At 43.2% G+C, this 17027-nt stretch overlaps 1 protein-coding gene across 1 annotated transcript in view; it reads left to right on the plus strand.

Moving 5' to 3' along the window:
• Nucleotides 1-16894, plus strand: part of BRD8 (bromodomain containing 8) — a 39877-nt gene extending 22983 nt beyond the window's left edge. Inside the window, exons 21-27 of the mRNA XM_030828678.1 lie at nt 3652-3930; nt 5400-5663; nt 6604-6761; nt 10486-10575; nt 11116-11184; nt 15783-15960; nt 16501-16894. Of these exons, the coding sequence (XP_030684538.1) occupies nt 3652-3930; nt 5400-5663; nt 6604-6761; nt 10486-10575; nt 11116-11184; nt 15783-15960; nt 16501-16593 (1131 nt within the window). The 3' untranslated portion in view covers nt 16594-16894. The remainder of the gene's footprint in view (nt 1-3651; nt 3931-5399; nt 5664-6603; nt 6762-10485; nt 10576-11115; nt 11185-15782; nt 15961-16500) is intronic.
• Nucleotides 16895-17027: the final 133 nt, after the last annotated feature.

Below are 17027 nucleotides of genomic sequence, written 5' to 3' on the forward strand. Positions count from 1 at the left end.
GGGAGGATTGCTTGAGCCCAGGAGTTTTGAGACCAGCCTGGACAACAAAGTGAGACCCTCTCTCAAAAAAAAAAAAAAAATATTAGCCCAGCATGGTGGTGTGCACCTGTAGTCCCAGCTACTCGGGAAGCTGAGGCTGGAGGATTTCTTGAGCCACAGAATTCAAAGTTGCAATGACCTATAATTGCATCACTGCACTCCAGCCTAGGTGAAAGCAAGACCCTTTCTCAAATAAATATAGTTTTAACATTGCTGTTTGAAGGCTAAGCCCAGTTTTAAGAATTACTGAATTTGGCCAGACACGGTGGCTCACACTTGTAATCCCAGAACTTTGTGAGGCCAGGACAGGAAGATCACTTGAGCCCAGGAGATCAAGACCAGCCTAGGCAACATAGCAAGACCTTGTCTCTACGAATAATAAATTAGCCAGGTGTGGTGGCATGCACCTGTGGTCCCAGCTACATTGGAGGCTGAGGTGGGAGGATCACAACCCTGACCGGTTGAGGCTGCAGTGAGCTGAGATCATGCCACTGCACTCCAGCCTGGGCAACAGAGAACACCCCAAAATTTAAAATCTCAGTTCTATTCCAACTTCTGTTAATAACTAAAGTTTTTTTTTTTTAAGTGATGAGTGACTGCCCCTGGCCAACTAAACTTTTTTTTTTTTTTAATTCAGAGTTTCACTCTTGTTGCCCAGGCTGTAGTGCAATGGTGCAATCTCGGCTCACTGCAACCTCCGCCTCCCAGGTTCAAGCGATTCTCCTGCCTTAGCCTCCCAAGTAGCTGGGATCACAGGCATGCAACCACCAAGCCCGGCTAATTTTGTGGGTTTTTTTAGTAGAGGTGGGGTTTCTCCATGTTGGTCAGGCTGGTCTCGAACTCCTGACCTCAGGTGATCCACCCACCTCGGCCTCCCAAAGTGCTGGGATAACAGACGTAAGCCACCGCGCCCGGCCAACGTTTTTAAAACTCAATAGTGAAATGAAATAGTGCCGGGCACCGTGGCTCACGCCTGTAATCCCAGCACTTTGGGAGGCCAAGGCGGGTGGATCACTTGAGGTCAGTAGTTCGAGACCAGCCTGGCCAACATGGTGAAACCCCATCTCTACTAAAAATACAAAAAATTGGCCAGGCGTGGTGGTGGGCACCTGTAATCCCAGTTACATGGGAGGCTGAGGCAGAAGTGCTTGAGCCTGGGAGGCAGAGGTTGCAGTGACCCGAGATCGAGCCACTGCACTCCAGCCCGGCGACAGAGCAAGACTCTATCTCAAAAAAAAAAAAGTTATGAACTTTTTATTATAAACAGATGGCTATGATGAAAAAATGAGTATTAGATGAATATCATTTTATAACAAAATAAATTTTTTTTTTTTTTTTTTTGAGACGGAGTCTCGCTCTGTTGCCCAGGCTGGAGTGCAGTGGCGCAATCTCGGCTCACTGCAAGCTCCGCCTCCCGGGTTCACGCCATTCTCCTGCCTCAGCCTCTCCGAGTAGCTAGGACTACAGGCGCCCGCCACCACGCCCGGCTAATTTTTTTTTGTATTTTTAGTAGAGACGGGGTTTCACTGTGGTCTCGATCTCCTGACCTCGTGATCTGCCCGCCTCGGCCTCCCAAAGCTGGGATTACAAGCGTGAGCCACAGCGCCCGGCCATAACAAAATAAATATTTAGATAATATGTCACACTGGAGCCTCGTCTAATAGTCAAAGTCTTCTTGAGAAAGGGGTTTAAGAGGATACGATTAGAAGCCACAGATCTTTTGGCCTTTAATAGAACTATATTAGGATGCTAAGGAAGAGAAGATAGTCTTTGTGAGGCGATGGAAAGGTATTCAATTAGTCCAGGAGTTAGAACATGAAATTCCTTGTTACATGGACATGTTGCAAACAAGAAAGGAAAATAAAAAATAATACTGTAGTCCCAAAGCAGTCTGCAAACAGGCATGTGATACAAACACAAGCTCTAAAAGTTGGGAGAAGTGTGTGGAAAAGGTCCATTAAAGGACATACGTTTTGAGTTGGTAGAGAAGGTGATAAATGAGACTAGCAAACTGAATGGAAGGTGTAGGCATCTGGTGGGGGTGGTGGGTGGCAATACGGAGACAAATGTAATTAGAACAGGGATTATACTAAGGAATAAGGAGGTGTACATGTGAGTGAAGGGAACAAAATAAGGCTAAATTTGTGGAGGACTTTGGCAGATTGAGAAATTTATATTTGAGGTGATAGCTGTTATAAAGCCTTGAGTAGAATAACTATTTGTTGAGAGCAGATAGGATTAAAGATAGAAAAGCTGACTAGGAGACTATGGCATTTGTTCAGGAAAGGATGGACACTGAGAAAACTTATTGTGGAAGAAAACTGGGAAGAGGACTTGCTTACTGAATATAAGTGAAGGAAGGGTCAAAACAGAATTGTGGGTTCTGTAGACTAAGAAAATGGTGATGGGGTCAGGTGTGGTGGCTCACGCCTGTAATCCCAGCACTTTGGGAGGCAAAGGCTGGTGGATCACCTGAGGTCAGAAGTTCAAGACCAGCCTGGTCAACCTGGTGAAACCCCATCTCTATAAATATACAAAAATTAGCCGGGCGTGGTGGCGGGCACCTGTAATCTCAGCTACTCAGGAGGCTGAGGCAGGAGATTTGCTTGAACCCAGGAAGCAGAGGTTGCAGTGAGCCGAGATTGGGCCATTGTGCTCCAGCCTGGGCAACAAGAGTGAAACTTTGTTCCAAAAAAAAAAAAAAAAGAAAGAAAATGGTGATGGGGATAAGGAAATTGGGAAGAAGCAGTGATTTTGGAGATAGAGGAAATGCGATTTTTATTTCAGAAATGTTACAGCAGGTGGTAGAGCATCTAAAGGGAATTGACTTTTGGATGCATGGAGAAATGAGACCAGAATTCATATAAGAAGTAAAGGTAGAGATTTGGGAGCCACCTGAATAGAGGTCAAAGTTGAAACCTCAAAGTATATATACATTTTTAAAAAATACATTAATAAGAAAGCAGAGGACCAAGAGGAACATAGAAGGTAGGGATTTATTGAAAGTTGTAAAAGGGAGAGGACAAAGAAAGATGTAAGAAAACCAAGATAGTGATATAATGAGAGCAAGGGAAGATATATTTTAAGCTTGGTATTTCTCAATATCAAGTTGGATATGACCAGAAGGATGCCAAAGGCAATCCTAAAGTGTGTTTTGAAGATTTAATGGTTCATAGGTTAAAAATGTTTATACACTGAGGAAAATATCCCCTGCCCCCTCAATTTGTTTGCCTTACGGTTTAGTTATGGATGATTTGGGCTAGGGGAAAATAATTGAGCTAGCTATGCTCCAGTTCTTTCCCTTCTTTCAGTGTGAGTATGAGGAATTCCAAGTAAAAATAATTATTAGGTAATATTAATGTCTCTATTATACTGTATTGTATGGTGTAATATCTCTGTTATACTGACATGGGGCTTTTTCTTTATTCCCAAAGACAAATATAATTTCATCTCATGTCTCCCTTCAGCAAGATTTTAATTCTTCCTCATGATGAATACTTGAATACAAATAAATTTCTGGCCCCTTATTTTTCTACTGAACTTGAGAGATGGAGATGCCTCAGGAATATTTATTTGAATGAATTTAATGCATTTTTTCCTGTGTATTTACAGATAGGACATGAGTGGGTTTGGCTGGATTCTGAACAAGATTATCCCAGTGACTCTGAGTTGAGCAATGACTGCAGGTCCCTCTTCAGCTCATGGGACTCCAGTCTGGATCTTGATGTGGGCAACTGGAGGGAAACTGAGGATCCAGAGGCTGAGGAACTAGAGGAAAGCAGCCCAGGAAGAGAACCTAGTGAACTGCTTGTTGGGGACGGAGGCAGTGAGGAATCTCAGGAAGCGGCAAAGAAAGCCAGCCACCAGAACCTCCTCCACTTTCTCTCTGAGGTAACAGCGAGCTCTTATTTCCAAAGCTGGAAGAGCCTCAACTTTCTAAGAGAATGCTTATCCTTACATGCTTCTACCACTCTTAATATTGTTTACTAAAATATAAGCTCCACAGTGGCAGGGATTAAGTTCATTGCTATGTCCTCAGCACTTCGTGCTGATACAGAATATGCACCAAATACATGCTTTTTGGGCCGGGCGCAGTGGCTCACGCCTGTAATCCCAGCACTTTGGGAGGCTGAGGCCAGTGGATCACTTAAGGTTGGGAGTTTGAGACCAGCCTGGCCAACACAGTGAAACCCCGTCTCTACTAAAAATACAAAAATGGCTGGGCGCAGTGGCTCACGCCTGTAATCCCAGCACTTTGGGAGGCCGAGGCGGGCGGATCACTTGAGGTCAGGAGTTCAAGACCAGCCTGGCCAAGATGGTGAAACCCCATCTCTACTAAAAATACAAAAAATTAGCCGGGCGTGGTGGCGGGCGCCTGTAATCCCAGCTGCTCAGGAGGCTGAGGCAGGAGAATCACTTGAACCTGGGAGGCAGAGGTTGCAGTGAGCTGAGATCACACCATTGCACTCCAGCCTGGGTGACAGAGCGAAACTCTGTCTCTAAATAAATAAATAAATAAATAAAAATAAAAATTCAAAAATTAGCCGGGCTTGGTGGCATGTGCCTATAATCCCAGCTACCTGGGAGGCTGAGGCAGGAGAATCGCTTGAACCCGGGAGGCGGCGGTTGCAGTGAGCTGAGATCGTGCCATTGGACTCCAGCCTGGGTAACAGAGCGAGACTCCGTCTCAAAAATAAAAAGTTAAAAATAAAAAAATGCATGCTTTTTGTCTGAATTTCTAATACCTCAGTCATTAGGGGCCTGGGTCATAAGGACTGCTTTATGAGCATCCTTGTAATTCATGCTTTTGGAGTTGTGGGAAGTTATACTTGCCCAAATTTTCCTTGAAGCTTAAAATGCTGTGACTTTAAGGTACTATTTTTAAGTGTCATTACCTTGGTTAAGGGCTGAGGACCAGAAATAAACAGAATTGGACAGAGAGTTATATGTATGCTGTTACTGAACACATTTAGGAGACCCTAGATCAAGATCAGCAAGCATCCATTTCAAATGTTGCCACTTCTCTCTACAAGTGTCTGTGGTAGACAAAATTTTTAACACTTTATTCTAGACAGCCACTCCCAGTTGATCAGAGTTGACACTTGAGATGAAAAATTAGAACATAAACTCCTGGAAGAGGCAAGAACGATATCTTTCTTGTTCACTGTAGTGTCCCCACCAACCAGCCCAGTGCCTGTGTATATAAGATATTTGGCAGATTTTAGACGACTGTATTAATTAAACCATTTTGTCCTCTCAGACTTAGTCACTGTGACAGTGTTAGCATGTGGCATTGTTGATATGTGGATGATGATTTTCATTGGTGTTCCTATGCATCTAATAATAAACTTTGATTGCAGGTAGCTTATTTAATGGAGCCCTTGTGCATCAGCAGCAACGAATCAAGTGAAGGCTGCTGCCCTCCATCTGGTACCAGACAAGAAGGAAGGGAAATTAAAGCTAGCGAAGGAGAAAGGGAGCTCTGCAGAGAGACTGAAGAGCTTTCAGCCAAAGGAGACCCCTTAGTAGCTGAAAAGCCACTGGGAGAAAATGGAAAGCCAGAGGTGGATTTAGCTCCCTCAGTTATTTGTGCAGTTCAGGGACTACTCACAGAGAGTGAAGAGGTAAGAAAGTAACTTAAATCAGCTGTCTTGTTGGTCTTCTGCCTAGGGAAGTAGAACAGAGTAGTTAGAGCACATAAGCTGACTCCAGAAAGTTAAACTACCTGGACCCAAATCCTGGATTTAGCACCAGTTTTAGCTGTGTTACCTTTAGCATGTTAGTGAACATTTTAGAACTTCAGTTTTCTCTGCAGAAATGCAATAATAGCACCCTATTTTGTGGGTTTGCTGTGAGGTTTAAATGATATAATTCATGTAAAGCACTTAGCACAGTGCCTGGCTTGTAGTAAGCAATCAGTAAAATTTAGAATACCATCATCATTATTAATATTATCTGGCAGGCGGGGTGCAGTGGCTCATGCCTGTAATCCCAGTGCTTTGGGAGGCTGAGGCAGGAGGATGTCTTGAGCTCAGGAGTTCAAGACCAGTCTGGGCAATACAGGGAGACACCATCTCTACAAAAAACAAAAAACAAATTAGCCAGGTATGGTGGCATGTCCCTGTAGTTCCAGCTACTTGGGAGTCTCAGGGGGAGCCCAGGAGTTCAAGGCTGCAGTGAGCCATGATGATGCTACTGCACTCCAGCCTGGGCAACAGAGTGAGACCCTGTCTCAAAAACAAAAAAATTATCTGGCCAGCTAGAGTAGTTAACTCCAGGGCCCCAGGTGATCATGATGATTTTTAAAGAATCCAATGAGAATTGGGCAAATAATGCTTTTCCATTTTGGTGGAGGTGAGTGGCACAGAGTCAAAGTCTTCCAGCAAGATTGTTACCAAGAACTCATTAACTTAGGTCTAGTTAAGTCAGCTTTCTTTAATTTCTTTTGTAGCTTTATATAATTGACCTCACCTTAAGGGCAGCCTTCATTTACTCTATGCAAGTAAAATTACTATGCAGAAAGTAAATCTCCTTCTAAAGTTTCCTGTTTCCTGGCATTCCTAGGGGGAGGCTCAGCAAGAATCCAAAAGGAAGGACCAGGGTGAAGTATATGTGTCAGAGATGGAAGACCAGCCTCCTTCAGGCAAGTGTGATGATGCCTTTAACATTAAGGAGACTCCCTTGGTGGATACACTTTGCAGCCATGCTACCTCCTCAAAGCTGTAAGCATAGACTTTCATCCAAGTTTGTTAAGATTCATACTTCTGTTTATGCCTATTTGAATCATGAAATGGATTACTTTTATAAGTTAAAGAAAATTAGAGTTGGAAAACACAAAAAATATAATTAAATATAATTTTAACATCATATAAATAGAAGTCTATATTGCTCTCCTGTTATAAAACAAATCTGTTTAATCAATATTAGGACTGTCTTTCAAGGCTAGGTGTGGTAGCTCACACCTGTAATTCCAGCACTTTGGGAGGCCAAGGCAGGAGGATCCCTTGATCCCAGGACTTTGAGACCAGCCTGGGCAACATAGGGAGACCGTGCCTCTACAAAATAAAAATTTAAAAAAATTTAGCCAGGTATGGTGTCACTTGTCTATAGTCTCAGCTACTCTGGAAGCTGAGGTGGGAGGACTGCGTGAGCCCAGGAGGTCAAGCTGCAGTGAGCCATGATTGTGCCACTGTAATCTAGCCTAGTCTGTATCACTCCAGCCTGGGTGATAGAGCTAATATTATACAAACTATACCTAATATACAAACTATGGTGCTTTTTTTTTCTTTAATAGAGACAGGGTCTAGCTCCATCACCCACGCTGGAGTGCATTGGGCATGATCATGACTCACTGCAGCTTGACTTCCTGAACTCAAGGGATCCTCCCACCTCAGGCTTCCAAGTAGCCGGGAATACAGCCATAGGCCACCACACCCAGCTGATTTTTTATTTTTTGTAGAGACAGGGCCGGACTTGCTATATTGCCCAGGCTTGTCTTGAACTCCTGGTTTCAAGTGATCCTCCTACCTCAGCCTCCTAAAGTGTTGGTATTACAGGCATGAGCCACTGTGCCTGGCCCAAACTATACCTCTTTTAAAAATATTAAAATTGCTTTTATGAACTTGAAATGGAAAATTATTTTGATGTAAGAGACAAGGGAGAAGCTAAAAAAAAATTTTTTTTAAAGAAAAAATTTGGCCAGGCGCAGTGGCTCACACCTGTAATCTCAGCACTTTGGGAGGCAGAGGCAGGAGGATTGCTTGAGCTCAGGATTTTGAGACTAGCCTGGGCAACACAGTGAAACCTCATCTTTACAAAAAATAAACAAAATTTACTGGGTGTGGGGGCATACACCTGTAGTCCTAGTTACACAGGAGGCCAAGGCAGGAGGACTGCTTGAACTTGGGAGGTGAAGGTTACAGTGAGCTATGATCATGTCACTACACAGCCTGGGTGACAGAGCAAGACCCTGTCTCAAAAAACAAAACAAGAAAACGAAAGAAAAAAATTATTTTGAAGTTTGTGATCTTTGTTTCTTTTTCACGTCTCTTAGGGGATTGTTTATGTCAAGCTTGTCTAATCCCTAGCCTGTAGCCCAGGACAGCTTTGAATGTGTCCAAACACAAATTCTTAAAACATTATGAGATTTATGCACTGACCTTTTTTTTTTTCCAGCTCATCAGCTATTGTTAGTGTATTTTATGTGTGGTCCAAGACAATTCTTCTTCCAGTATGGCCCAGGGAAGCCAAAAGATTGCACACCCCTGGCTTATATAATTGTCTTATCTTTGTATAGATAATTATAGGACTAAAGAACACATTTTCAAATCTTAATGGGGGCTGTTTTTTTTTAACAGGAAACCAAAAAAATATTAATTTTTTTTTGAGATAGGATCTCACTCTGTTGCCCAAGTTAGAGTGCAATGACATGATCTTGGCTCACTTCAGCCTCCGCCTCCTGGGCTCAGGTGATCCTCTCACCTCAGCCTCACGAATAGCTGGGAACACAGGTGTGCACCACCACACCCAGCTGATTTTTTTGTATTTTTGTTAGAGACGGGGTTTCGTCACATTGACCAGACTGGTCTCAAACTCCTGGACTCAAGCGATCCCCTGCCTTGGCCTCCCAAAGTTCTGGGATTATAGGCATGAACTACTGCATCTGGCATGAAGTGAATTACTTTTTAAAGCAGAAAAACAAAGTTGTTTTTATCTGTGACTCCTGGCCTCAAGTGATTCTCCTGCCTCAGCCTTTCAAAGTGCTGGGATTATAGGCATGAGCCACTACGTCCAGCAAAGTTATTTTTGTTATGGTAATAAATAAATTGTTCTTTTTCCGGCCTGTGTCAGATCCATCTGTTGAGAGAATATAGTATGAACTGTTTTTTTTTTTTTCTTCAGTGTATCCCAGATCCACCCAGTTGTCTGTGGAAAGGCAAAACTAATAATTATTCTAGTGTTTTTTAAGATATACAGCTGAACCATGCATATATATATATATATATATATATATATATGTATTTTTTTTTTTTTTTTGAAGAGCAGATTTTTTTCTCATAGAGACAGGGTCTCGCTTTGTTGCCCAGGCTGGGTCTTGAACTCCTGGCTTCAAGCAGTCCCACCTCAGGCTCCCAAAGTACTGGGATTATAGGCCTAAGCCACTGTGCTCAGCCTAGATTTCAATTTTTGGTACACAAATAGGATACAGTTTAAAATGTAGATTGGTGAGGAATGTCTTCATTTACTTTTCTGTAACTCCTTAAGTATGAGCAATACAGTGCAGAGATGACATATTGTGACGTACAAACAGCAGGAAATCTGCAATCTGAGACTTTTTTTTTTTTTTTTGAGACGGAGTCTCGCTCGGTCACCCAGGCTGGAGTGCAGTGGCACGATCTCGGCTCACTGCAAGCTCTGCCTCCTGGGTTCACGCCATTCTCCTGCCTCAGCCTCCCAAGTAGCTGGGACTACAGGTGCCCGCCACCACACCCAGCTGATTTTTTTTGTATTTTTAGTAGAAACGTGGTTTCACCATGTTAGCCAGGATGGTCTCAATCTCCTGACCTTGTGATCTGCCCACCTCAGCCTCCCAAAGTGCTGGGATTACAGGCGTGAGCCACCGCGCCGGGCCCAATCTGAGACATCTTATCTCATGACAGTTCACAGTCTTGGATGGTAAATTCCACATTCTTACCTTACAATTTAGATTAAATATGAAATCTTTATTAGAAAGCAGTAGATACCCAGCCTGGGCAACATAGTGGGACCTTGTCTCTACAACAAATACAGAAATTAGCTGCAGGGCATGGTGGCATGTGCCTGGAGTCCCAGCTACTTGGGAGGCTGAGGCAGGAGGATCACTTGAGCCCAGCAGGTTAAGGCTGCAGTGAGCCATGATCACACTACTGCACTCCAGCCTGGGCAACAGAGCAAGACCCTGTCTCAAAAAAAAAAAAAAAATTGGCTGGGCATGGTGGTTCATGCCTGTAATCCCAGCACTTTTGGAGGCTGAGGCGGGTGGATCACTTGAGGCCAGGAGTTTGAGACCAGCCTGGCCAACATGGCAAAACCCCATCTCTATGGAAAATACAAAAATTAATTGGGCGTGGCGGTGTGCACCTTTAGTCCCAGCTACTTGGGAGGCTGAGGCAGGAGAATCGCTTGAACCTGGGAGGCAGAAGTTGCAGTGAGCTGAGATCATGCCACTGCACTCCAGCCTGGGCAACAGAGCAAGACTCTGTCTCAGAAAAATAAAATTAAAAAATTAAAAGAGAAAGCAATAGATATTAATAACTAAGTCTGCTTGGCCAGATAACTTAAGGGGAGATAAAAAGCTTCAGATATTAATTAGGAGCATGTCTTAAGAAAACCTCATTACCCACCTGGGGGAGATAGAATATTATTTGTGAAGTTACTGTCTCTTTTCTTCATGTTTTATCCTCATAGGACTGATCTAAGCCAGGATGACCCTGTTCAGGATCATTTGCTATTTAAGAAGACTCTCCTGCCAGTCTGGAAGATGATTGCCAGTCACAGGTAGGTCTCCAAAGTGGTAATAGGATTATGTTCAGAACTGAAGCAGTAATACATATTGGGGTTTAAGCATAAAAGGAGATAAGTTCATCCCTCAAATGAGCCATAGTTGAAAGGTAGATTCTATATCTAAGCCCGATTTATCCCAAAGTACCCACAGCTGCTTTCACAAGTCTGTACAAGAAATAGTTGCTGTGCCATTTGAGTTGCCTCTAGAAATTGGTTCCTATTACATGATAAAATCTGTATGTAAAACGTATATTCTTTTCAATTTGGTGGATTCTCTTTTTTCACAGAGACGGGGCCTCGGGAACTTTGAACAAATTTCTGAGCCCTAAATCAGTATATTGTAATAGTAGTTAGATATTTTATAGTTTTGTGTTTTTTTTAACTCTCTGGCAAGGGGGAACAAATAGATTTTTCCCTAATGGTGCTGACAGTCTGCATTCCCCTAAAGGAAGTCTACTAAGAACTGAGCTACTCTTCTCGTTCAGAGTGCCTTGCCAGGGTTTCTTTATCCTCTCGGGGTTTTTCCCTTAACAGATTCAGCAGTCCATTTCTGAAACCTGTGTCAGAAAGGCAGGCCCCAGGGTACAAGGATGTGGTAAAAAGGTCAGTGAAAAAGGGGTCAAGAAAGGTTGGTTGCTTTTATATCTGCCTTTTCATTTTTTATTTCCCATCTGTTAGATTATTTTTATAACTTACAAACTCAAGATATGTTTCATAGCCAAACAAGTTTATAAAGTTATGATGAGCTCAGTATCATATCTTCATTTAAGAAGGAATTCAGGGAACAAAAGGATGATATAGGCTTTTTATTTTGTACTATTGACTTTTAAGTAATATGATCCATTCTATATATATATATTTTTTTTTGACAGGGTCTCACTGTGTTGCCCAGGCTGGAGTGCAGTGGTACAGTCTTGGCTCACTGCAACATCTGCTTCCCAGCCTCAGCTATTCTCCAGCCTCAGCCTCCCAAGTAGCTAAGACTACAAGCATGAGCCATCACGTCCAGCTAATATTTGTATTTTTTGTAGAAACGAAGCTTTGCCATGTTGCCCAGGCTGGTCTTGAACTCTTGAGCTCAAGCAATCCACCTGCCTAGGCCTTCCAAAGGCTGGGGAGCCTTGGTGCCCAGCCTGATCATTAATTATAGTCTTAAATTAGCCTTTGGTTGTTTTTGACACTATTCTTTTGGAGCAAAACTTTAAAAGGAACCCTGTATTTATTCAGTTAGTTAGTTATAGGTATACTAAGGCACAGATGTCGATCCAAATGGAAGTTATGAACATTGGTTGATTGTAGTATTGAGTCCGGAATTGGTTCCTTCCGGTGGGTTCTTGGTCTCGCTGACTTCAAGAATGAAGCTTCAGACTCTTGCGGTGTTACAGTTCTTAAAGATGGTGTGTCTGGAGTTTGTTCCTTCAGATGTTCAGATGTATCTGGAGTTTCTTCCTCCCGGTGGGTTTGTGGTCTCGCTGAGTTCAGGAGTGAAGCCGCAGACCTTCACAGTGAGTGTTACAGCTCTTAAATGTGGCGCCTCTGGAGTTGTTCGTTCCTCCCAGTGGGTTGGTGGTCCCGCTGGCTTCAGGAGTGAAGCCACAGACCTTCGCAGTGAGTGTTACAGCTCTTAAAGGTGGCACATCCAGAGTTGTTTGTTCCTCCCCGTGGGTTCGTGGTCTCACTGGCTTCAGGAGCGAAGCGGTGGACCTTCATGGTGAGTGTTACAGCTCAGAAAGGTAGTGCGGACCCAAAGAGTGAGCAGCAGCAAGATTTATTGCAAAGAGTGAAACAACAAAGCTTCCACCGTGTGGAAGGGGACCCCACTGGGTTGCCACTGCTGGCTTGGGGGGCCAGCTTTTATTCCCTTATTTGGCCTTGCCCACATCCTGCTGATTTGTCCATTTTACAGAGTGGTGATTGGTCCATTTTACAGAGTGCTGATTGGTCCATTTTTATAGCATGCTGATTGGTGCATTTACAAACTTTTTTGGTGCATTTTTACAGAGTGCTGATTGGTGCATTTACAAAGCTTTAGCTAGACACAGAGCGCTGATTGGTGCATTTTTACGGAGGGCTGATTGGTGCATTTACAAACGTTTAGCTAGACACAGAGCGCTGATTGATGCGTTTTTACAGAGTGCTGATTGGTGTGTTTACAAACCTTTAGCTAGATACAGAGCACTGATTGGTGTGTTTACAATCCTTTAGCTAGACAGAAAAGTTCTCCAAGTCCCCATCTGACCCAGAAGCCCAGCCAGCTTCACCTCTCACTATTTTGGGATTTTATTTTTATTTTTTATTTAAAAAAATTTTTTGAGACAGGGTCTCACTCTGTTGCTGGAGTGCAGTGATGCAATCATGGCTCACTGCAGCCTTGACCTCCTGGGCTCAAGCAATCTTCCCACTTCAGCTTCCTGAGTAGCTGGGACTACAGGCATGTGCCACTGCACTTAGCTAATTTTTAAATTTATTATTTTTTAAATTTTTACTTACTATTAATTTTTGAGACAGGTCTCACTCTGTTGCTCAGGCTGGAGTGCAGTGGCACATTTCTTGGATAACTGAGCCTCAACTGCCCAGGCTTAAGCAATCCTTCCACCTCAGCCTCCCTAATAGCTGGGTCTAGAGGTGTGTGCCACCATGCCCGGCTAATTTTTATATTTTTTGTAGAGATAGAGTTTCACCATGGTGCCCAGGCTTGTCTCAGACTCCTGGGCTCATGCAGTTTACCCACCTCAGCCTCCCAAAGTGCTGGGATTACAGGTGTGAGCCACTGTGCCTGGCCTGATATTTTTATTGTAATAAAATATTTTCTTTGTTTGAAATGTTATTAATAACTTTATTTTTCTTCACAATATCACTGAGGAGGAATTTTTAAATTTTCTGTAGATATGGGGTCTCACTAGATTGCCCAGGTTGGTCTGAAACTCCTAGTCTCAAGCAATCCTTCCACCTCAGCTTTCCAAAATGCTGGGATTACAGGCAGGTAATCCCAGCCTATTTTGGATTTTTTTTTTTTTTTGAGACAGTCTCACTCTGTCGCCAGGCTGGAGTGCCGTGATGAGATCTTGGCTCACTGCAGCCTCCGTCTCCTGTGTTCAAGTGATTCTTCTGCCTCAGCCTCCCGAGTAGCTGGAACTACAGGCGCACGTCACCACGCCCAGCTAATTTTTGTATTTTTAGTAGAGACGGGGTTTCACTATGTTGGCCAGGATGGTCTCAATCTCTTGACCTCATGATCCACCTGCCTCGGCCTCCCAAAGTGCTGGGATTACAGGCTTGAGCCGCTGTGCTCGGCCTATTTTGGATTTTTATAGCATAGGTCATCTAAAATGCTGTCATAAACCTGTATGGTAATAGAATGCAAAAGATCATGATAGGACCTTTGGAGAGTCACTAGTCTGTACTACTATAGCACAATAACACAGGCTGGATAATTTATAAACAATAGAAATCTATGTTTCTTTGTTTTGGTTCTGGAGGCTGGGAAGTGCAAGATCAAGGCACTGGTAGTTTTGGTGTGTGAGGTGGGTTACTCTCTGCCTCTGCATCTAAGATGATGCCTTGTTGTTGTATTCTGCAGAGGGGAGGAACACTGTATCCTCACATGGCAGAAGGGACAGAAGGATAAGAGGGCACTCTCTTCGATATGGAGCCCTTTTATAAGGATACTAATCCCATCCATGAAGGCAGAGCACTCGTGACTTAATTACCTCCCAAAGGCCCCACCTCTTAATACTGTTACACTTGGGATTAAGTTTCCTTTTTTTTTTTTTTTTTTTGAGACGGAGTCTCGCTCTGTCACCCAGGCTGGAGTGCAGTGGCGCAATCTCGGCTCACTGCAAGCTCCGCCTCCCGGGTTCACGCCATTCTCCTGCCTCAGCCTCTCTGAGTAGCTGGGACTACAGGCGCCCGCCACCACGCCCGGCTAATTTTTTGTATTTTTAGTAGAGACGGGGTTTCACTGTGGTCTCAATCTCCTGACCTCGTGATCCGCCCGCCTCGGCCTCCCAAAGTGCTGGGATTACAAGCGTGAGCCACCGCGCCCGGCAGGGGATTAAGTTTCAACATGAATTTTAGAGGGGATACCATCATTCAAACAGCAGAGACAGAATGATACCATCATTCAAACAGCAGAGACAAACTTCTTTAGGAATGAGGAAACTAAAGCTCGGAGGTGCTTGGTCATGACTTGCTCGTGATCAACCAACAGTTAATAGCAGAGCTAGAACTAAGCCCCAGATTCTTACCTGCAGTTCAGTCTTCTTTCTACACTGCTGTGACTTCTCTTATATATCTACTTTCTGTGTCTCATTAATATTGTCTTAATATTCACTTGATCCTTTTTTCATCTCCATGAAAGGAGAAAAAAATTATTCTTAGCTTTTTATTTGTGCAGTAAGAGAAGTAGATTAAATAATATATGACTATACATTGTAAAAAGCAAATAACTACTGTGTGATAAACTGATCATTGGTGCTCTTTACAACTTTGGTACCTGGGGCCAGCACTCCTCCTCTGATAGTAGAATATAGTGGCTTGACCTGTGGGCTCTGGAGTCAGGCTGCCTCTGAATTGGAATTCAGGCTGTGTACCTTTCAGTGAGTACTTAACCTCTTTAGATTTCAATTTCTTCATCTGTCAAATGGAGATAATAAGGCCGGGGCGGTGGCTCACGCTTGTAATCCCAGCACTTTGGGAGGCCAAGGAAGGTGGATCACCTGAGGTCAGGAGTTCAAGACTAGCCTGACCAACATGGTGAAACCCTATCTCTACTAAAAATACAAAAATTAGCTGAGCATGGTGGCAGGTGCCTGTAATCCCAGCTATTCTGGAGGCTGAGGCAGGGGAATCACTTGAACCTGGGAGGCGGAAGTTGCAGTGAGCTGAGATTGCTCCATTGCACTCCGGCCTGGGCAACAAGAGTGAAACTCCGACTGAAAAAAAAAAAAAAGGGATATTAATGATACCTACCTTACAGGTTTATTGAGAGGATTAAGTGAGTTAGTATAGAAATACAGTGTTTGGCCTATTGTAAACAGGCAAATATTAACGGCTGTTGCAATTTTATTATCTGATGAGGGTTGTTATCTTTGCTACTGTTTTCATTAAGAACTGGTTAGTTCTTCAAGAGAACATGTTAGGTTATCATATGTTCTACATGAAGGTTTGATTTTCTTTGTTTTTTTCCTGGCCGCCTGCAGACCCATGGACTTAACTAGCCTGAAGAGAAATCTCTCTAAGGGTCAGATTCGCACCATGGCCCAATTCCTGCGAGACCTGATGCTGATGTTCCAAAATGCTGTAATGTACAATGACTCTGATCATCATGTATACCATATGGCTGTGGAGATGCGGCGAGAAGTCCTGGAGCAGATTCAGGTACTATATGTAGAGACCTGTAGCCTCTGGAATCTTGATTTCAGAATGCCTATGAGAATAAAGGTGATTTCGAGGTGACTTTGTGTTCTCAGAGTTTATTTTTAAAGGTGATTAAGGCCCCGAAGGATTGATAATGTGCCTGCTGGTTTGGAAAACCCTGAGCCTCAGTAAGTCCAGCTTTGATAGTGAAGTAGTCTAGGAATGCAGGCAGCAATGAAGAGCTCTTAAGAGAGCTGAGGATAGACAAGTAATGGGAATTCCCGTTTCCAGAGCCTCAAGTCAAGGGCTAAACTCCAAAGAGGCTGGAGTCACTGTGTATTTTTTGGTTGCTTCATCTGTTGATATTAATGTATGTTCACACTTTCCCATCTTTAGGGGATAAGATATAGTAGCTAGAAGACATTTGTGGGTTTCTTTTCTGGGTAGCATCATACTTTAAAGAAAAAAGTATAGTTGAGTCTATTTGCCAACAAAATAAACTTGCAATACTTTAGTGTATAAGGTTCATAATAGCTTGCTATGTGTTCCTTAACCCTTTAGATACTGAATATTTGGTTAGACAAAAGAAAAGGCTCAAGTAGTCTGGAAGGAGAACCAGCCAACCCAGTGGATGATGGAAAACCTGTTTTCTAACCTGGAGCTGCTATCCTGACTTTTTCTAGAGTTTGAATCTCTCGCCGAACTCTGACCTAGAGGATCCTGGTACTTCTTTGCCATGTCCCTCATTTTCTTTTCCAATAAGAATAATGCCTTAACTCACAACCAACGAGTCAAAGATGCATGTGGGCATAATATAAAGAAAAAAAGGGGAAGCTGAGGTTTGGGTTTATGCCATAAATGTTGCCCACATCTTTGTTCCATAGGCTTGATTTAAAGACAATTCCAATAGATCTTTTCTAAGCCTTTTGCTCTATAAATAAATGTCTTTACACAAGCGGAATATTGCTTTTTAATGACTAGATAAGCTGGGCATAGAGGGCACAGCATCATCTGGTGAAATGAAGGTATCTGACACCGGTCTTCTTACATATGCCGCCTGGAAAGGAATGGTGGGGGCGTTCTTATCA

Source organism: Nomascus leucogenys, chromosome 2, assembly GCF_006542625.1.
Source record: "Nomascus leucogenys isolate Asia chromosome 2, Asia_NLE_v1, whole genome shotgun sequence".
Lineage (NCBI taxonomy): Eukaryota > Metazoa > Chordata > Mammalia > Primates > Hylobatidae > Nomascus > Nomascus leucogenys.